General features: G+C 40.5%; 1 protein-coding gene and 1 long non-coding RNA gene across 8 annotated transcripts in view; one reads left to right on the top strand and one right to left on the bottom strand.

Annotated features, from left to right (window-relative positions):
• Positions 1-7852, top strand: part of LEF1 (lymphoid enhancer binding factor 1) — a 181492-nt gene extending 173640 nt beyond the window's left edge. For 4 of the 7 annotated variants that reach the window (XM_021001390.2, XM_021001385.2, XM_021001389.2 and 1 more), the window contains one exon: positions 6598-7852. In XM_021001390.2, the coding sequence (XP_020857049.1) occupies positions 6598-6677 (80 nt within the window). In that variant the 3' untranslated portion in view covers positions 6678-7852. The remainder of the gene's footprint in view (positions 1-6597) is intronic. The other 3 variants (XM_021001391.2, XM_021001388.2, XM_021001386.2) reach the window with 1 other exon arrangement.
• On the bottom strand, positions 6528-17653 carry LOC110218611 (uncharacterized). The gene is made up of 2 exons (XR_013484093.1): positions 12359-17653; positions 6528-10708 (listed from the first exon to the last, which is right to left on the bottom strand). It is a non-coding gene; the product is annotated as an uncharacterized LOC110218611 (long non-coding RNA).
• Positions 17654-19319: the final 1666 nt, after the last annotated feature.

Genomic DNA, 19319 nt, shown 5'->3' with positions numbered 1-19319 from the left:
TCTTCCTTTTGAGAAGGTCTTATGAATCCCTCCAGGGACGTTAATTCAGTGTGCTTGTTCTGGGTTGTTATGTGTACACTCATAAAGGGGACAAAAAGGAACATCAGCAGAAAAGAGAAACCCAAAACAAAGGACATAGGACAAAGATACAAGCACCTGGGATTTTTTTTTTAATTGTTAATAGCTACAGGGTTACCCCAGGGAGGAACAGTCCTGATTTGTTGAAAGTCTTTCTGCTACAGCCAAAGTCAAGTGTGCAAATGAGCTGGTTTTCATTTGTTGTACCTTCTGTGATGCTGGCTATGAAAATGTTCTTGAACAAAGATGGAAGCCAATTTCTTGGCTCAGCCTCAATAAAGAGAAAAGTTTAGAATGAGGCAAAGAACCAGCAGTAGCTTGGAACACCCTTCCCTCCCTCTTCCTCCTTCTCTCTGTCTCCCCATGCCACCGCCTCCACTTCCCTCATGCTGGGAATCTTCACTTTACATTAGGGCTTTGGGGTTGGTGTGCCAGACCATGGATATTGGGGGTGGAGGCTAACACAGCTGTATAAACAAGACTGGGTTATGGCCATCCATAACCACACATTATCATTTTAACTTTTTTTCCCCTCAAATACTTAGTAATGCCTCATTCTAAGACACAGGGACTGTATTTCTGAAGTTATATTTTTTTTAATCTTAGACAAGAATTAAATTTCCAATCCAGGTTTTTGTACTTTTCACCCTTTATGTTTCATATCCTTCCTTCCCAGTGAGTTAATAAGTCATTGTTTCCCATGGTCTGAGGGTTCCATTAGAGAAGTGACAAAGGGATTTATGTTCAGTAGAGTGACCCAGTCTAAGAGAACAACAGTTTGAACCTTACAGGAAAAAAAGGGTGACTTATATTCAGACTAAACCCATGAAAGACAGGAATCTCTGTATAGGCATGGCATTTTGCAGTGGAGTGGTTCACACCCCAAAAATGAAATCACAGGTTTGGGAGTGTTTCTGTCAGTTTTCCCCAGGGCAGTGAAATTTCAAGCATTGGCACAAGGTGTGTGGTGTGGTATAAAGCAATTTCTGCAATTAAAATCTGTGTCTCTTTTCACCTCTCATAAATCCTACTCTAATCTTTCTCTCCTCCCCTCCAATTTTCATGTCAGAACTAAAACCGTTTTTTTTTTTCTTTTTGGTGGTTGTTGTCTCTGGAGTGGCATTATGGGAAGGGAGGGGGCCTCCACCTCCCTCCTTCTCTTTCCTAGAACCAAATCTCAACGCACAGAATGTTGTTTCTCTCCTATTTGCAGGGAATAACTCGGCCATCTTCTACCCAGGTCTTGAAAAATGGACCGCACCAGGCAGTGTTGTGAGGGCTGCACTTTAGGGGAGATGTCTATATGCACTTCCCTTCCTAGACACATCCCGTTCTCCACTGCCCAACCCTCCTATGCACTTTGTTTATTTTGTCTTTTGTGCTTGGAGTCTGCCTAGGAGAAGACTGTGCAACTCTAAGAAAATATGTCAGCACCTTGCCTTTAATTCACTTTATGTTTGAACTAATAAACAAGCATCCCCTCTCTGCTCCCTTTCCCCTCCCACTCTCTCTCTCTCTCTCTCTCTCTCTCTCTCTCTCTCTCTCTCTCTCTCTCTCTCTCTCTCTCTCTCTGTCTGTCCTCTCTTCCCTCTCTTCTTTTTTCTCTTCTCTTCTTCTCTCTCTTTTTCTCTCTCTTTCTCTCTTTCTCTTCCCCCCACTCTCCCACTCTCTGTCTCTGTCTTCCCCACTCTGTCTGTCTGTCTCTGTCTCTCTGACTCTCTATCTCTGTCTGTGTGTGTGTCTCTCTGTCTCTGCCTCTGTCTCTCTGTCTCTCTCTCTTTCACACACACACACACACACACACACACACACACACACACTCTTTCTCTTTCCCATGTCCTTTGAGTCAGGGACTAAGAGAACCTCAGGGTACATATAGTTCACTTACCAAAAGCGAGCCTCATTTAAAAAAAACAAAAAGTTTATTTTAAAGCATTTATTATCTCTTCCTCCCACTGTCCTTCTGCATCGAACAATTCATAAAAGAAATAAAGTCTCACAACAAATATACGCAGCCCGAGAAAACAAATTTCCACGTTGGCCTTGCCCAGAACGTCTCAGTCTGCATTTTAAGGCCATCAGCTTTCTGGCAGGAGGTAAAATGGTGTCCTCTGAACTCATCGTTTCTCTTTACATTGATCAAAGTTCTTGAGTTTTCCAACTTTTTTCTTTTTAAATATAATGTTGTCATTGAATAACTTGTTATTCTAGTGCTACTTATTCCCGTCGGTTATAAGTTGCTAGCATTCTAACATTGAAATCTTTTAATTACACAAAAGACCTCCCCTTGCCTCCCTCCCTGCCCCTGCCTTTTCTGTTCACTCCCACCTCTTCCCCACCTTGTGAATTACCTATTCCCAATAGGTAATTTTACCAGCCTGTGTTGCAGATCCCACTTGACTTGTTGGGATAGTTTGAAAAGTTCCCAGTTTGATCCCTGAGTGCTTCATGTGGATCATTCACGTTTTCTTCTAGTAGCAACTGTTTAGAGGGCACCCCCCTCCCTACTCAGATATCCAATACAAACGGTACAGACAGCGGCTCTCACTGTGGAGCAAGCCCAAGACTTAACATATGTAAAATGTGGCTCGCAGCACTTTCTTTGAAGCCTAACCACAACCATGGAGCTGTAATTGCAGCCTTTGATTGCGCCGACTTCACTTGTGGATTGGGCTTTGCTAGGGCATGCCTGGCTTGGCAAGGCTTCAGCTGCAGCCCCCCCAGTGAAGTCTTAGATGTGGGGAGTGTTCCATCTCCTTAGCGCATGCCTGTGGTTTCTTGAAAAGAATCCTGATTTGACCTGTTTAATGTCTGTAAAGCTCATCCCAAGGCCCCCATGCCTTACGCTTTAAGGTATGGAGGTTGGTCTGTCTAAAGTGGGTGCCCATGAGTTTTGCCCCTTAGCTCCTTAGGGGAAAGAATGACGTCACTTGCTACCAGAGGCAGTTAATCAATTGCCTTCTTTAAAAGAAACCAACAGGAAAAAAAAAATCCAGCATGTCCCTTGGGAAATCTGTCCCAGAGGTGTTAAGTTGCTTATGGGTGGGCAGTTGTCCAGTGGGCTCACGAAGCAAACTTAAACCAGGATTAGTAAGAAAAGGAAACACGTTTTGCCTGAGTGTATTTTGAAAATTCCTCTCCTAAGGCCTGTTCAGATGCTTAGAAACTTACTGAGTGTGTGAGGACAGGGGAGGGGAACAGTTATGAAGAATGTGAGGTAAGACTTTTGCTTTATCATGGTCAAGTAAGTTCAAGTGACCCAATAATCATTCTATATATGTGTCAGGATAGTAGAATTTTAATCACTCCATCAACAAACCTAAAAGTAAGCCTGCTGAGCATCTAAAAACAAGATATATATATATATATATATATATATAGATATAGATATAGATATATAGATATAGATATAGATATAGATATAGATATAGATATAGATATAGATATAGATATAGATATAGATATAGATATATAGTATTTGGCTAGAGGGATGGATGGAGAAAGGAAGCCTTGAGGCAGGGCAGTGAGGAATGCTGTGAGGAGTTAGGCATATACATGGCATTTTTATTCTGGCTTAGGAGAAGTAAAGGCCTTGTTTAAGAATGGAAGCCTTGAGCAAGGCCATGGAAGTTATCTTAACCTTCTGGCTTCAAAGGGGCGCTTGCTGGTAAGAGAAGGGAGTGAGGAAAAGCCACAACAGAAGAACGCTTCATTTCCTCCAGAAAATAGACATTTCTGGCTTTTAATGGACAGTCCACTCTGAATCACGGCATTTGTATCAGACTGCTGTTAGCTACTGGCTTGGAGCCTCAAGGCTATTCCTCAACAGGAAGCTGAATGTTTTTATGTAAGACTAAGAGGAAAACCTTCCCAGGAAGAGTGACCTGGACCAAACCTTTGAAAATCTGGGATGAAAAGGCACAAAGTAAATGGAAATCTACGGGGTGCACTCAGCACTGATTCCATGCTGTTTGCTTGGACTCTTCCTTTTTCCTTGGAAAGGTAGAGACCTTCATATCTCTTTGATCCCCAAATACTACTGGGTAGGGTACCACTGCAGGAAACTGGGTGGGATGGGATGGGGGATGGGGATATGAGATCTTCCGTTAAGTCAGAAAAGGTCTAATTTTACAAGAAAATAGACATTGAATGTGCCAATAAAAGGCCTCCTTAGTTAAAAAAACATCACTTTTGTAAATAAACATTTGGCCTTACCTTCACAAAGCATAGATGTCTATTTCATCCGTAGTGTTGGGCTGAGCATTTGGTAGCCACCATTCTCTATGTGACTTGAGAGTGGTATAGTTTTATCTCAGTCAAGTAAATTCAAATGGCCCAGTAATCATTTTATATTTATGTCAGGATAGTAGAATTTTAATCACTGCATCCATAAGTCTTTATTAAGCACCTAAAAAATCTTGCTAAGGGACAACATTCAAGTTTGCCATCTGCTATCCTGTTTCAGAAATATTCAAATTAGTGTTTGGTGTCTTATTTTTATTTATCCTCTTTCATTCTTAGTCTTCCCAAACATTTCCAAATAAAAAGCAGATGGAAATCCAAGTTATCTAAGTTTGTTAAGAAATTATTTCACCGTATACTGGTCCCATCAAGTTGGGCCAGTGGGGTGCAAGATTTCTAAGATACTCAGACCCTCTTCTCTTTTTCAGGGTTGTGTTTGGAATGGATTTATCCTAAGTGTGTGTTCAGTTGTTTCAATCAAGTCAAACTCTTTGTGACCCCATTTGGGATTTTCTTGGCAAAGATCCTAGAGTGGTTTTCCATATGCTTCTCCAGCTCATTTGACAGATGAGGAAACTGAGTCTAACAGGGTTAAGTGACTTGTCCTAGGCCGCACAGGGCCAGGTTTGAACTCAGGAAGATGAATCTTTGCGACTCCAGGCCTGGCACTCTATCCATTGTGTCCGGCTGCCTATTGCCAGCCTAGAGCGGCTGCCTACTTCTAAAGTCACATGGGAAAAAATTCAGAGAAAAGCGCTTTTTTCCAGTGTGACTTTTTTTGTCTTGTCTTATTACATATAACACTATAAATGAAAACAAGTCCATTCCTTCTCCCTAATTTACCGAAACTGATTTTTGAGGTCTGTTGTCTTCCCAGCTTTTCTGGTGTTCAAGATTCACCACGATTGTCCTAAGCACTGCCTACTTTACATGTCCATTTAACCCTTGCTGTATCCCTTACATGGTTCTAGGCACTAGTGTGGGTTGTCCAGAAGACAAAGTTGTTTGTTTGGTTTTTTTTTTCTGGTCCTTAAGAATACCAGGATGAAAATGGAGAGACTAGATGGTCTCTGGGATCCCTTTCAGTTCTTTGGATCATAATCCAATGACCGACTTACAGATTGTAACAAAGGACCCTGGACTCTTGTTTGTTACTAAGGAAATTAAAATATATGGAAAGATGTGGTGATGCTTGGTATTAGGATATTAACAATATGCTGGATAATATATGTCTTCTCTGGTAAATTATAACACACACAATACTAGCATGGCCTCCCCAGCTTTTTTTTTCTTTTTCCATTGTACACATCCTTTAGGTGAGTTTTTTGAAATTTAGTTGTTGTGCAAAATAGGGTCTGAAGTGGAGGGTCTTAAGACAATTTTTATTATAGGATAGTTATTACTGAGTGCACTGGGTTGTCCATAGAGCGTTGTACAACACAGTCCCTAAAATCATAAGATTTAGAGACCTTAGAAGGCTGTGTCTAGTACAACCTCCTCATTTTATGGGTGAGGAAACTGAGTTATGCCACTGTATAGTGGTCCCATCAGGTTGAACCAATTGGGGGCAAGATTTCTAAGACACTCAGACTCTTTTCAAGGTTGTGACTTACTCAGAGTCACATAAGGTAGTTAGTGACAGGCCTGGAGTTTGAACCCATTTCTTCTGGCTAAATCTAGTGTAATTTCTACTACCTAAATCTAGTGTAATTTCTACTACCTGCTCTAGGAGCTTTACTTCCCAAGGCAGAAATTTAAATTCAAAGTACAGAGAGTCACATTGTACTTGGGGAATCACATCGCTGATTCAGTGCTCAAATAGGGAAGGAAATATAATCTTCATTAGAAAGGAATTACTGTTGAGTCATTTTTGTTTTCCAAGGTGTTTGCTTTAGAGTTGTTTGTTTTTAGCCAATCTAGCTAAATGGCACAACAGATGCCACTAACTCATTAAAAAAGTAAAAATGTGCTTAATTAATCGAGTATGTGGTAGAAGGTGCAGAAATCCAAACATTTTGAAAACCCTGATGTTGAAACATTCTAATTGTGTTGCCTGAAGCCAGAGTTCCACTTGGAGCTAAGCAGTGATAGGGCATCTTTGGGATAACCAAGTTGCCCTAATGGACAAAAGAAATACAAAGGGTTTGTGAAGGTCTTGTATTAGAGACATTTTTAAAAAGGGGAGTTGTTTTGGGGTTTTTTTTGGGGGGGGGGGCAGCAGGGAGTTTCATCTATGGATGGTTCATATTAATAGCATTTAATTTGTTCCTTCTTGAGGTGGAAAACGAAACTCATTCCCAACGTGCAAAACCAAGGCGGCAACCCCAGGGCCTCTTCTGGAGATGGAAGCCTGTTGAAACTCCAAACATCTCCTCGGTCTGAGCAGTTGACCCCAAAGGAGTCTTGATGTCCACTTGACCCTGTTGGTTACTGCTAGAGACATTGAACATAAGGACAATCACTGCCAAACCCCTCTTTGCTTCTACTGCAAGAACCCAGTCCTGAAAGAAAAGCATAAGAAGATTTTAAAACAACAAACCCCACAAAATTGAAATGCACATGAGAATGTTTGCAGGCTTTGGGTCAGTTGAGAAGCTTCTCTCCCTTCATCTCTGCCTTGTACTTCCGAAAGTATTTTGCATCCATATCTGTACATTTTGGCAAGCAAGGTAACCTGGCCGTGTCCGCCTGCCTGCTGCAACCACCTGAAGCCAACAGCCAGCCAGCACTCAATCACCTGCCCATCACCCCATGAGGAATTTGTGGAAGACCTCCCCTTCTTTGTTTCTGTCTCCATTGTTTTCTCTCTTCCTTCCTCCCAAACTTTTTATTTAATAACAGTGCAAAAGGATCAATTTTATGTTTGCTTCTTTTTTTTTTAAACTTGAATGCTTTTATATTTTTAACTTTTTAGTTTTAATTTCCTTGGTGTATATTTTACTAGCTATATGATCTTTTAAATAAAATTCAAAGATCTGGAAAAGTATGATTTTTTAAAAAAACGAAACTGAAAGAAGTCCAAGAGAAATCTTGTCTGAAAATGTGGCTTCTCTGTGAACGGTTTGTAACAAATAGTGGCCTCTCCGTCTTTGTAAGGTGTCATATAGAACTAATTAAGTGTAACCACCAAGTCAGCTTGTCAGTAGACATGTCGATCCTGCTTCACTTTAGTTCTCTTTGTAAACCTAAACAATACATCCAGCAAATTGGTTTGCAGTGAGTTTTCCCTTTCTTCTTTATCTCTTACCCCCTCTTGTAAAAAGCCCAGCACTTGAATTGTTATTACTTTAAATGTTCTGTATTTGTATCTGTTTTTATTAGCCGATTAGTGGGATTTTATGCCAGTTGTTGAAATAAGCATTGATGTACCCATTTAAAAAAAACAAAAAAACAAAAAAACAAAAAAAAACTGCGAGGCGCAGCCTTTGCCAAAAACTGTTAACTAAAGTTTTGTCATTCCAGTTTGAGTTAATGTGCTGAGCATTTTTTTTAAAGAAGCTTTGTAATAAAACAACAAAAAAGTGTCACTTCATTAAGAGTGAATTGTCTGATCAAGTTGGATTAGAATAGATTTGTTAAGGACCGTTGTAATTAATTTCCTCCATCCTTCAGTATGCAGGCAGGTCTGTACGTCAGCTGTTCTGAACAGGATTTTCGAAACTTTTTTGAAAACCTCATAGCAAGGGGGTTTCCGCAGCTCTACCATACTTAGAAGTACAGCTACAGGGTTGCCTCTGGGTGTAATGGAAATAGTTCTTTGTCTCTCCCCCTTCTTCCCCACTTAGGCAAATAATCAAATAAAATTTGTGTAGCTCTGCCTTGTCCTGTTTCAGGTGGAGATACACATCCCAATTCCTTGAAACTTACATCACCTATCCTTTAATCATTTTCATTGCTCTCCTCTGTACCTTCTCCAATTTCTTCTCATTCAGTCCTAAATTATAATCAAGAGGGGAAAAAACACCTGATAATTTAGTGCTGGTCTGATGATGGAGCAGTGTCTCTCTTTTTTAAATTTGTCATTGAACCCGCATGACTTATCTACTTAAGCCATTCCAAACTGATTGTCTTTGGAATGTTAATTCATCTTTGGCTTGTTCATTATGCAACACCATAAAAATAATGCTTCAAAAATGGCTTAGAAATATGATTCTCTGAAATATGAGGGAAACAAAAACCCTCTGGGATGTTATCAATCTAGAGCTGACTGGTTTCAGTGCCTGGCACATAAGGCCATAAACCCACAGCTGGAAGGAACCCCAGAAGCCATCTTAGAACCAACTTCATTTAATGGATGAAGAAACTGAGGACCAAGAAGTATAAGTAAATGGCTCGACCAAGGTCACACAGTTTTTAGCATCAGAGGCAGAATTTAACTCCCATCCTATGACTCTAAAGTCAGTACTCCTTCCTCTGCTCCAAGGTTTATTATCTGTTTGTTGACTGATACATTGATTGTCCTGGATGCTGGGTGGAAAACTGTTCAATTAAAAACTGTTCATTGGAGCAGAGTTAGAGCAGGTTATAATCTGCAATAGCAACACCCAGTTCAGAGAGTTTTTTGTTCTCCCTCTCCATACATCCTAGGGGGGGAAAAGAAATAAACAAAGAAGAAAAAAAGAGAGAGGGGAAAGAAAAAGACTCGGGGAAAAAATTGATTTCAGTCACTTCCCCTACTCCTCAGCCTTAGTTCCCTCTTTTCTTAGGAAAAATTTCCCCTAATAAGCTCATTCCTGACAAATCTCCATAAAGCCTGACTTCTTTAGATGTAACAGGAGAAGGAGAGTAAGGAGTCCTTCCAAAGGCATGAGCTAAAGAGGAACCCATACTCTGGAGGCATCTGCCTCCTGTCCTTCCTAGTCTGTCTGACTCTTCTTTGGTGCTATCTCTTCAGTAAAGCACGCGCCTAAGGAAGAGAGGATGACTCAGCCTCCGGGGAGGTATACCCTAGCAGAGGTTACGGCTGGCATCCTGCTCGTTACCAAGGGTTATTTTTCTGTGACCCTGGCTTATTTGGTTGCTAGGAGTGATGCCTTCAGACCTCTTCCACTACCATAGCTGTCAAGTCCTTCTTCTTTTCCTGTAGGTTTTGGTCTGAGCATGGAAATAATCTTAAAGGCTGTGATGGTAAAGGGCCAGTGAGTAATAACTAGATGTCTAGGTCATTTTCATCTTAAAGGAGGATGACCACAGATGGGTAGAGAATAGCTTTAACAGAAATGGGAAGCTTGGTCACTGGAGGACATCATATTGTTTATTGATAAATGTCACTTACTGCTTCTGGGCCAAAGGAAGCAGATGTACTGGAGTGTGAGGAGAGATAGCTTAGCAAGATTTGTACTGTTGAAGCTCACTTCTGAGAAGTCAATGTGAATTCTAGAGTTACCCTTGTAAAAGGGTGTTTATTTCAACAATAGAATGATAGCAGGTTTACATTAAGGTTTACATATGTGAGTTCATTTGATCCTCACAACAAACATGGGAAGTAGGTACAATTACTATCACTACTTTACAGATGGGGAAACCGAGGCCGAGAGGTTAAGTGATTTGCCCAGGGTCACATAGCTAGTAAATGTCTGAGGCAGGATTTGAACTCAGGTCTTCCTGGTTCCAACACTCTCAATTGTGTTAGATAGCTGCCAGTTAAAAACTGTTTGAGTAGGAAGCATAGTACAGCAAAAAGTGCTCTGGCTGTGGATCAGAAGACCTGGGTGCAAATCTCTGATCTACCTGTGTAAACTTGGGCAATTCACTTAAACTGTTCTCTCTCAGAGCCCAAGTCACAGATGAGGTGACAATCCCCATCAGGAGATGAGAGGAAGAGGAGGGCGTTCCCTCCCCATGGAATTCCTGGTCTGACCAGTACCTCCAAGGGAATGATGGTTCAGAATTCTACTTTCCCTCAATAAGGAACAAACAAATTATCTTGCTCAACCCAGGGTGAATTTTGTGGGCATTGCCTTTTCAGCTACTCATAGTAGGTCCTTTACTGGTGTCAAGTTCAGGGTTCTGTATTCTATCCCTGAACATACAATAGGGACTGTGATCAATAAATACAACCAATAAAACAATAAATCAAGCCTCCATTTGTAGCATTTACAGATTTTGGGGACATAAATGCTTACCCTAAAAATTTTAACAAACGAACACACCAGCCAGTTCAACTTGGCTCCAATGTACCGCTGGGTATAGAAAACTCAGGGAAGGAAAACCCATCTACCAATGCAGGTTGGCACCTTGTCTACAACTTCATAGATTTTGGAAGCTGTCTCGAGCACTGACTTGCCCAAGGTCACACAGATATGTATCAAGGCAGCAAGGAACCCAGGTCTTGCTCTGACAATAGCTGCTGTTCTCAAATGTTGATTTCCTTCTTACTTTACACCCTCTGTGAAAAGAGTTAGAGAGAGAAGGACTTAAACTTATTATCTAGAGGGTCCATCCTCTCCTTCTGACTATGCTGCCACTCACTGCTTTTAGAGAGTATTTAAATAAGGAGAACTGATGTAATACAGCCCAGTGGTTAACTGGACGCTCATCAGGAAAGCATCTCAGTTTAAAAGGGACATTTTACAGCTCATCTTAAAGAAATTTAATGAAAATTAGCTGTTTACCCATTTGTATTTAATGAGTAAAAAAAATTTTTGCCAGGTAAGTATCAAAGAATGCATATCATATTTATTTTATCCTGAGCATATCAGGGTTGGGGAGGGGGAGGGAAGGAGAGGGGACAGAGGAGACTGGCTAAAATAAAATTAAATCTCTAGTAATTGTGAACTAGTAAAAATGTTTATGATTGTTTCCAAGGTGGCTCATGATCCTGATTTGTTCTACTGTACAGGAAATTTACTCCAGAAGGCCAAATTAGACTGTAAAAAAGTGATTATTTATAATGCTATACAAATTGGTAACCACCCACTGGCAAGAGGTAACCTGGCCAAGTGGATAGAGGGCTAACCCCAGAATCAAGAAGACAGACATAAATCTTGCTTCTGATACATAATAACTGTGAACATGAGTAAGTCATTTAATGTCTGAATGTCTTTGAATGCCCCCTAAAATTCTTAAGGTACAGAGAAATTGCCTTTAGTGAAGCAGGTTTCCTCTCTGTGAGCTCCCTTGATGAAACAGCAAGTCTAAACAAATGTTTCTGTGTGGCTGTCTTGCTCTCACATACGCAGATATATGTGTATATTATTGTTCAGTCACTTTCAGTCATGTCTGACTCTCTATGACCGCCATTTGGGGTTTTCTTTTCTTTTCTTTTCTTTTTTTTTTTTTTTTTTTTGGTGAGGCAATTGGGGTTAAGTGACTTGCCCAGGGTCACACAGCTAGTAAGTGTCAAGTGTCTGAGGCTGGATTTGAACTCACGTCCTCCTGACTCCAAGGCCAGAGCTCTATCCTCGCCACCTAGCTGCCTCTATTTGGGGTTTTCTTGGCAAAAATACTTCCACAATTCATTTTACAGATGAGAGAACTGAGGCAAACAAGGTTCAGGGACTTACCCAGGTCATACAGCTAGTAAGTGTCTGAGGCCAGATTTGAATTTAGGAAGAAGAGTCTTCTTGACTCCAGGCCTTGCATTCTATCTATTGTGCCACATACTGCCACTATATGTCTGTATACCCATTTATCATTATTAATTATACTTGTGATTTCATTAGTATAGAAAATTGTCAGTGAGAAGACTCCCTCTTCCAATTTAGATGGGCAGCTGGGACATAAAAGTCTTAGAGAATTGTCTGGGGCTTTCAAAAGTTAAATGACTTCTCAAGGACACAGCTAGGATAGGTCAGAGGTTAGTTCTTGAACCAAATACTCCTTACTCTCAGGAAGGCTCTTTACCCCCTCTGCCATGCTGCCTTATATGTATGTGAGGGTGAATGTACTGTAATAAACTTAAGTTTAGTGGGTAAAAAAAAAAGTTCCTAAATGCATATGGACAACTGTTAGGAAGTGATGAAATGATGTAGGATATTACTAAGCAGAACTGTCACAGGTGAGTTTCAGGTGTAAGATCCAAAAAGTACATACTTACCCCAACAGCCTGGTTCAACAGCATTGCTTCAACAACATTGCAAGATGTAAGCAATCATTTTTAATGATTAAGCTACCTAAATATATTAGAGACTAATTTTAATTCTCCGCTGCATTAGGGAAGCAGTGAGGTGTACCTATGAGGAAAATGTAGAGAAATTCTGATGTTAGATTAAAAGAGTACTGGAAGCAAATGATTCTGTATAGAATGGAATAGAGCTGAGATAAATGTTCAGATATCATGATTTAGAACTGTGTTGAAAGGATCTGTCACAAGATTATAGATTTAGTGCTGAACAGTCAGTCAATAGTCATTCAATAAACATTTATTAAGTGGCTACTGTGGGCCAGGTACTGTACTAAGTACCGGGGATACAAAAACAGGCAAAAGGAAGTCCCTGCCCTCAAGGAGCTTACAGTCTAAAAGAAGAGACAACCAACAGACAAATATGTTCAGACAAGTTATAGATCAGATAAATAGAAAATAATTAAGGCAACAGATAGAGATGGATGGATAGATAGATAGATAGATAGATAGATAGATAGATAGATAGATAGATAGGTAGATAGGTGGATGGATGGATGGATAGATAGATAGATAGATAGATAGATAGATAGATAGATAGATAGATAGATGGATGGATGGATGGATGGGTGAATGGATGGATAGATAGATACATGGATGGACAGATAGATAGATAGATAGATAGATAGATAGATAGACAGACAGACAGACAGACAGACAGACAGACAGATAGATAGATAGATAGATAGATAGATAGATAGATAGATAGATGGATGGATGGATGGATGGATAGATGGATGGGTGAATGGATGGATGGATAGACAGACAGACAGACAGACAGACAGACAGACAGACAGACAGACAGACAGACAGACAGACAGACAGATAGATAGATAGATAGATAGATAGATAGATAGATGGATGGATGGGTGAATGGATGGATAGATAGGTAGATAGATACATGGATGGATACATAGAGAGATAGATAGATAGATGGATGGATGGATGGATAGGTGGGTGAATGGCTGGATGGGTGAATGGATGGATGGATGGATGGATGAATGGATGGATGATAGATAGATAGATGAATGGATAGATAGATAGATAAAATAAAGAAGGCACTAGAATGGAGAGGGGTTAAGAAAGGTTCCCTGTAGAAGATGGGGTTTAAGTTGGGACTTGATCAAAGTCAGAGAAGCCAACAGGTGGAGATAAGAAAGGAGAGCATTCCAGGCATGGGGGACAGCCTGAGAAAATGTCTGGAGCAGAGATGGAGTGTCTTATTCATGGGACAGCAAGGAAGTCACTGTAAGAGGATCAAAGAGTACTCAGCAGAGAGAAAGGTGTAAGAAGACTAAAAAGGCGAGGAGAGGGCAACTATGTCATGAAGGGCTTTGAATGCCAAACAGAGGATTTTGTATTTGATCCTGGAGGTGATGGGGACCCACTGGAGTTTATTGAGTAGGGGTTAATATGATCGGACCTGCACTTTAAGAAAATCATTTTAGTGGCTTGGATTGGAGTGAGGAGAGACTTGAGGCAGGAAGACCCAGGTCTTGCACCAGTATAAAAGAGAAGAGGGCATATTGGAAAAATGCTGCAAAGGTGAAATCGACAGACTTTGGAAATAAATTTGATATTGGGGGAGGGGGTGAGAGTTAGTGAATTGTTGAGGATGACTCCCTCCTCCAGAGGGAGTGGAGGGACTCCATGGTAATAGGGAAAGTGGGGGGTGGGGAGAGTTTAGAGGGAAAGAGTTCTATTTTGGACATGTTGAGTTTAAGATGTCTACTGGCCGTCCAGTTTGAGATATCTGAAAGGCAGTTGGAGATGTGTGATTGGAGGTCAGCAGAGAAGTTAGGGCAGAATACATAGATCTGAGAATCATCAGCATAGAGATGATAATTAAATCCATGGGAGTTAATGAGATCACCAAGGGAAGTAAAATAGGGGGAGAAGAGAAGAGGGCCCAGGACAGAACCCTGTGGGACACCTAGAGTTAGAAAGATGGGGAAAAAAGAGTTAGAAGGATGACCTGGATGAGGAATAGCAAAGGAAACTGCAGAAAAGCAGTCTGAAGGGTAGGAGGAGAACTAGGACAGAAATGGTGTTCTGAAAAGCTAGAGATAAGTGATTGTCAAGGAGAAGAGGGTAATCAATAGTATCGAAAGTTGCAGAGATGTCAAGGAGAATGAGGATTGAGAAAAGGCCATTGGATTTAGCAACTAAGAGATCATTGGTGACTTGGAGAGGGCAATTTTGGTGTAATAATGGGGTTGGAAACCAGATTTTAAGAAATTAAGAAGAGAGTAAGAGGAAAGAAAGTTGGAGGCATCTATTGTAAAGACAGCCTTTTCGCAAAGTTTGGCCACAAAGGGTAGAAGAGATAATAGGACAATATCTAGCAGGGATGGTGTCAAGCAAAGGTTTTCTGAGGATGGCATCTCAGAGGCCATCTGCTCTGATGCTCTCATTTTATAAATTAAAAACTGAGACCCAGACAGATTCAGGGACTTGCCTAAGGTCACAAAAGTAGGTCTTCTCAATACAAATCCAGCTCACTTTCTACTAGCCTACACTACCTTGCACTTTTTTGCTCTGTTCCCTTTCCATACCCCTTCCCACATTTTTAATGTGTTTGTCTTCTAACCAGAATTTAGAAGAAACATGGATTGTATTCAGTTCTATGGTCTTTCTTTCCAGAATGTTAGGAAATATATTTAGATAACAAAACCTAAGGTGCTATAGAGTAACACGGGTTCATTGGTCAAAACATCTTTAAAGTTCGTAATCTTGAGAACTACATGGTTCTCATAAATAGTTCAAATATTTTTTAAATGCCTTCTAGGGGCCAGTCACTGTACTAGAAGCTGGGAATATAAAGACAAAACTAAAGCAGTTAGTATCCTCAAGGAACTTAAATTCACTGAAAATATGTGTTCTTCACTGTTTACTGAATTGGAGTGGTAGCATTGAAATCAGGTTTAGAAATGTAGTTACCTAAATGCAGTATGGTTCCAAGACAATCTCCCAGGGGAAACAGCTGAAGTTGGGATTTGAGACAGGAGCTATATCAAGGGTAGGGGCTATTGGCATTCTTTTGAACCATGACACACGTTCTGAGGTCTCTTCTACATGTATGTATGTATGTATGTATGTATGTATGTGTATGTATGTATGTGTCAATGCCAATACATGTAGAAGTAGGGCAGATGGATAAGTTTAGGGGTTACAAAAAAAGTTCCTAAATGCATATGGACAACTGTTAGGAAGTGATGAAATGATGCTGGATATTTCCTTAGAAGACATTTGCCCCTCACATGTGTTATTATTAGACCATTTTACAGATGAGGAAACTGAGGCAAACAGAGGCTAAATGACTTGGCCCAGGATCACACAGCTAGGAAGTGTCTGAGGCCAGATGTAGACTCCAGTCTTCCTGACTTGCTCTTTTCACTGCGCCATCTCCTGCCTAAGAATGTGGTGGATAAGTCATATACGATGAATAGCTGGTGTGCTGCGCTAGTACCCACAAAACATATATTAAAAAACCAGCATCTCCAGAGGGGTTGGATGGAAGATTTATGGAAAGACACCACCCTCTTCACCACCCACCCCCCCAAAAAAAAATCACACAATGAGAAGTGTGAATGGAACCTGCACTGGGGAAGGTCACAGAAAGGAAGACTGGAGAATTGGGAAATGGGGGAAAATTGAGGAACTACCTCAGACTACTTCCTTTGATTACCTAGCTTCCTTCAAGGTCAAGTTCCACTTTCTATAAGACACCTAGCCTGATTCCTTCAGTTACCAGGGTGCTTCTACCAGCACCAGAAATTACTTTGTATTTTCTTATCTTGTTCCTCATTTCCCTCTCTACCATTCTCCCAAGAGAATGTAAGCTCCTTGAGTGCAGGAACTGGTTCCCTTCTGACTTTGTATTCCCAGGACTTAACTCAGTTCCTGGAAACTAAATACTTCTTGAATCAATGATTATTTTTCCAAGTTGAAAGGAAGTGGTGTTAGCTGTTGGCATAGCTCTTTTCCAGTGCTAATGATTCACCAATTACCATTTGCCTATCTGTAGAAACTCTGCTGTCCAGAAGGTTGCCATAAATCTGTCTTCTGCTTAATATGAAGACTTTGGGGTGGTAAGTTTTTTAACCACCTCTATCATTTTTTCACTTTGCTTTTTTCTTGCAGTCAACATATACCCGCTTGAGGTGAATTAAATTCAGAATCTAGTTCCAGAACTCATGTTATTTCCACTGCCACATATTAGCAATTAAAGTTCAAAGAATCCAGTTACAATATGATGGATTATGAGATTTCTATCAGATATGCCTGGCAAGAGAGAGAGCCCATCACAGTCTTTTCAGACCACCAGAATTTAGTATACTTAGAACCAAGCTGGAGGGCAGCCGGTGGCACAGGACAGAGTTCTAGATCTCAAGTCAGAAAGAAATGAGTTCAAGTCCTGCCTCAGATACTTAATAGCTTCGTAGTCCTGGGCAAGTCACTTAACAGCAGAAAAAATTAAAATTAAAAAAAAGTGTGTGTGTGTGTGTGTGTGTGTGTGTGTGTGTTTATTACAGAGTTCTGTTGTACTGAGGACCAGGAGAGTACTAAGGGACTCGATGGGATAGTAAACAAATGGGACCTATCCAATTTAGTAAACATTTATTATGCACCTTCTAAATCCCAAGAACATGAAACATCTTTGCCCTTAAGGAGCTTACATTCTACTGGGAAGAGGAGATACCACATGTTTACATAGACAAAAGTATGCAAAATAACTCCAAAAGATGATAGCTCTATTTCTGAGGCAAAGTGAGAAGGAAGAACACTCCAGACATGGGGAACTACCTGGACAAAGACATGGAGTGACAGATGGAACACTGTGTTCCAAGAACAACTAAGGAAGCCAGTTAGACTAGAACAGTGCATGCAACTTCACCTGAGACAGATTCCAGAACAAGAGCGCACATATAGACAGTAATTTTCCAGTTCATAGCACACAGTAAACATTTTTAAAATGCTTAATTGATTCCTTACCTTTCCCAGAGATGGAAAACAAAAACTTGTGTGGACATGGCCACTTTGTTCCACTATACATGTTTGAGCACAGATTTGTGGTTCATTGTTTTCTCAAAGGGAAGGAGAGAGGGTAGATTTTAATTTATTTAAAAAATAAAAGTTTAAATTAAAAAAGGAAAAATGTGAAAAATTTCTTTTTTTAATTTAGTATCTTATTTTTCCCCAGTTACATGCAAAAACAATTTTCAACATCTGTTTTCAAAACTTTGAGTTCCAAATCTTCTCTCTTATGAAAAGTTCTTAGTATGAGTAAGTATGGCAGAAGAAAAGGAAGACTCTGTATGTACCCTCACCCTTTCCCAGGTGTTGACCCGGGGCTGAAACCCTTCATAACTCTCTTTGCTGAGAAGCTTTGATCCAAGTAGGAAACTGGTTTCCAAAATGCTGTGCCTCCCTGACAGTGGCTTCCAAAGCCCCTCCTCCTTGTCTTCCAATGTCATTTCTGAGCCAAGTGGCTCTTTATGTGGAAGGCAAAGACATTGATGGGTCTTATTCTCAGGTAATTTTCTCCAGGGATACTTGCTTGGACTATGGCCAAGCTGTTTCTTCCTGATGGAATCTTCTGGCAATTATCCTTCCAAAGTCAAGGGGTCCGAGGCTCTACGGTAGAATTGCTGATGCTCAATAGTGTGACTTTCTCTTTCTTCTAAGACTGTGATGGCTACCTTTCTGCCTACAAGGACTTTCCTCTACCTGGACCTTCTGTAAAAACCCAGAGAAGCAGTCTCTGACTGAATGAAAGTAGATCAGTCACTTTCAATAACTGTGGCTCATTAGCACCCTGAGCGCAAATACCTTCCCACAACTGAACCTTGCAGAGAGAATCTTTTGAAGCACACCTACTATCATTTGAAAAACACTTCAGGTTAGAACCACATTTTTCTTCCATCCCATACATAGCCCGTTCCCTAATTACCTTATGTATTTAGGGGAACCTCAGGGACAGTCTTTCCTCTATACTCTTGGTTATTTTTCCCCCTATTATCTTAAATCATTTACAACCCATTGCTGATAGGTAAGATGTAATTGACTCATATGACAGAAGACTCTGAGCTCATTAGAACATTCCCCAAGGGCAGTATTTTCTCCTGATTAATTTTGACCAGACTCGTCCTTAGAAGTTTAAAGGATCTCTAATGGAGTGGCTCTAGAGATAGAAAGAACAAGTCTTGGGGCTAGTTTGCCCAGGAACTCCAATAGCTTAGCTTTCAAGCCATGCTCTGCTGTGGGCTGCACTATACCATACAACATTTGGGTGTGTTCCCAACAGCCTCCTCCATCAATCAATCCTCATCCCATTTCTCCCCAATGCTGAATGTCCAATCTGACTTAACAAGCATTTATGAAGAATCTGCCTACTATGGGCCAGTCTTGTGCTAAGCATTGATGATTTTTGCAAATTCAAAAATGGAAAGGAAATAATCCCTACCCTCAAAAACGTTACATTTTCTATGGGGATGAGGATGAAGCATGAACAACATGAATACAGATAAGTAAATACAAGATAGGAGAGGGAGGTATGATAGATAGAAAACTGTTCAGGGGTCAGGAAAACTTAGGTCAAATCCCAACACTAATACAACTTCCATACTGAATATGGCACCCTGGACAAATGGCTTAAGTTCTCAGGGTCTCTAGGCAACTCTCTAAGACTATAACTTGCAGAACAGTTACTGATCTTAATTGGTGAGGTTCCCCAAACTAATGAAATCCCAGGTCTAGACAAACCCTGCCCCAAAATTGAAGAAACATACAAAGTAATTTCTGGGGGTGGGGGAGAATCAGGAGTCAGAAAAGACCTTGTGTGGTAGGGAGCATTTGAATTGAGCTTTGAAGGGAT

Source organism: Phascolarctos cinereus, unplaced genomic scaffold (assembly GCF_003287225.1).
Source record: "Phascolarctos cinereus isolate Bilbo 61053 unplaced genomic scaffold, phaCin_HiC Scaffold_9;HRSCAF=440, whole genome shotgun sequence".
NCBI classification, from domain to species: Eukaryota; Metazoa; Chordata; class Mammalia; order Diprotodontia; family Phascolarctidae; genus Phascolarctos; species Phascolarctos cinereus.
Note: the sequence above shows the minus strand (reverse complement) of the source record. Positions and strands in the feature narration are given on the sequence as shown.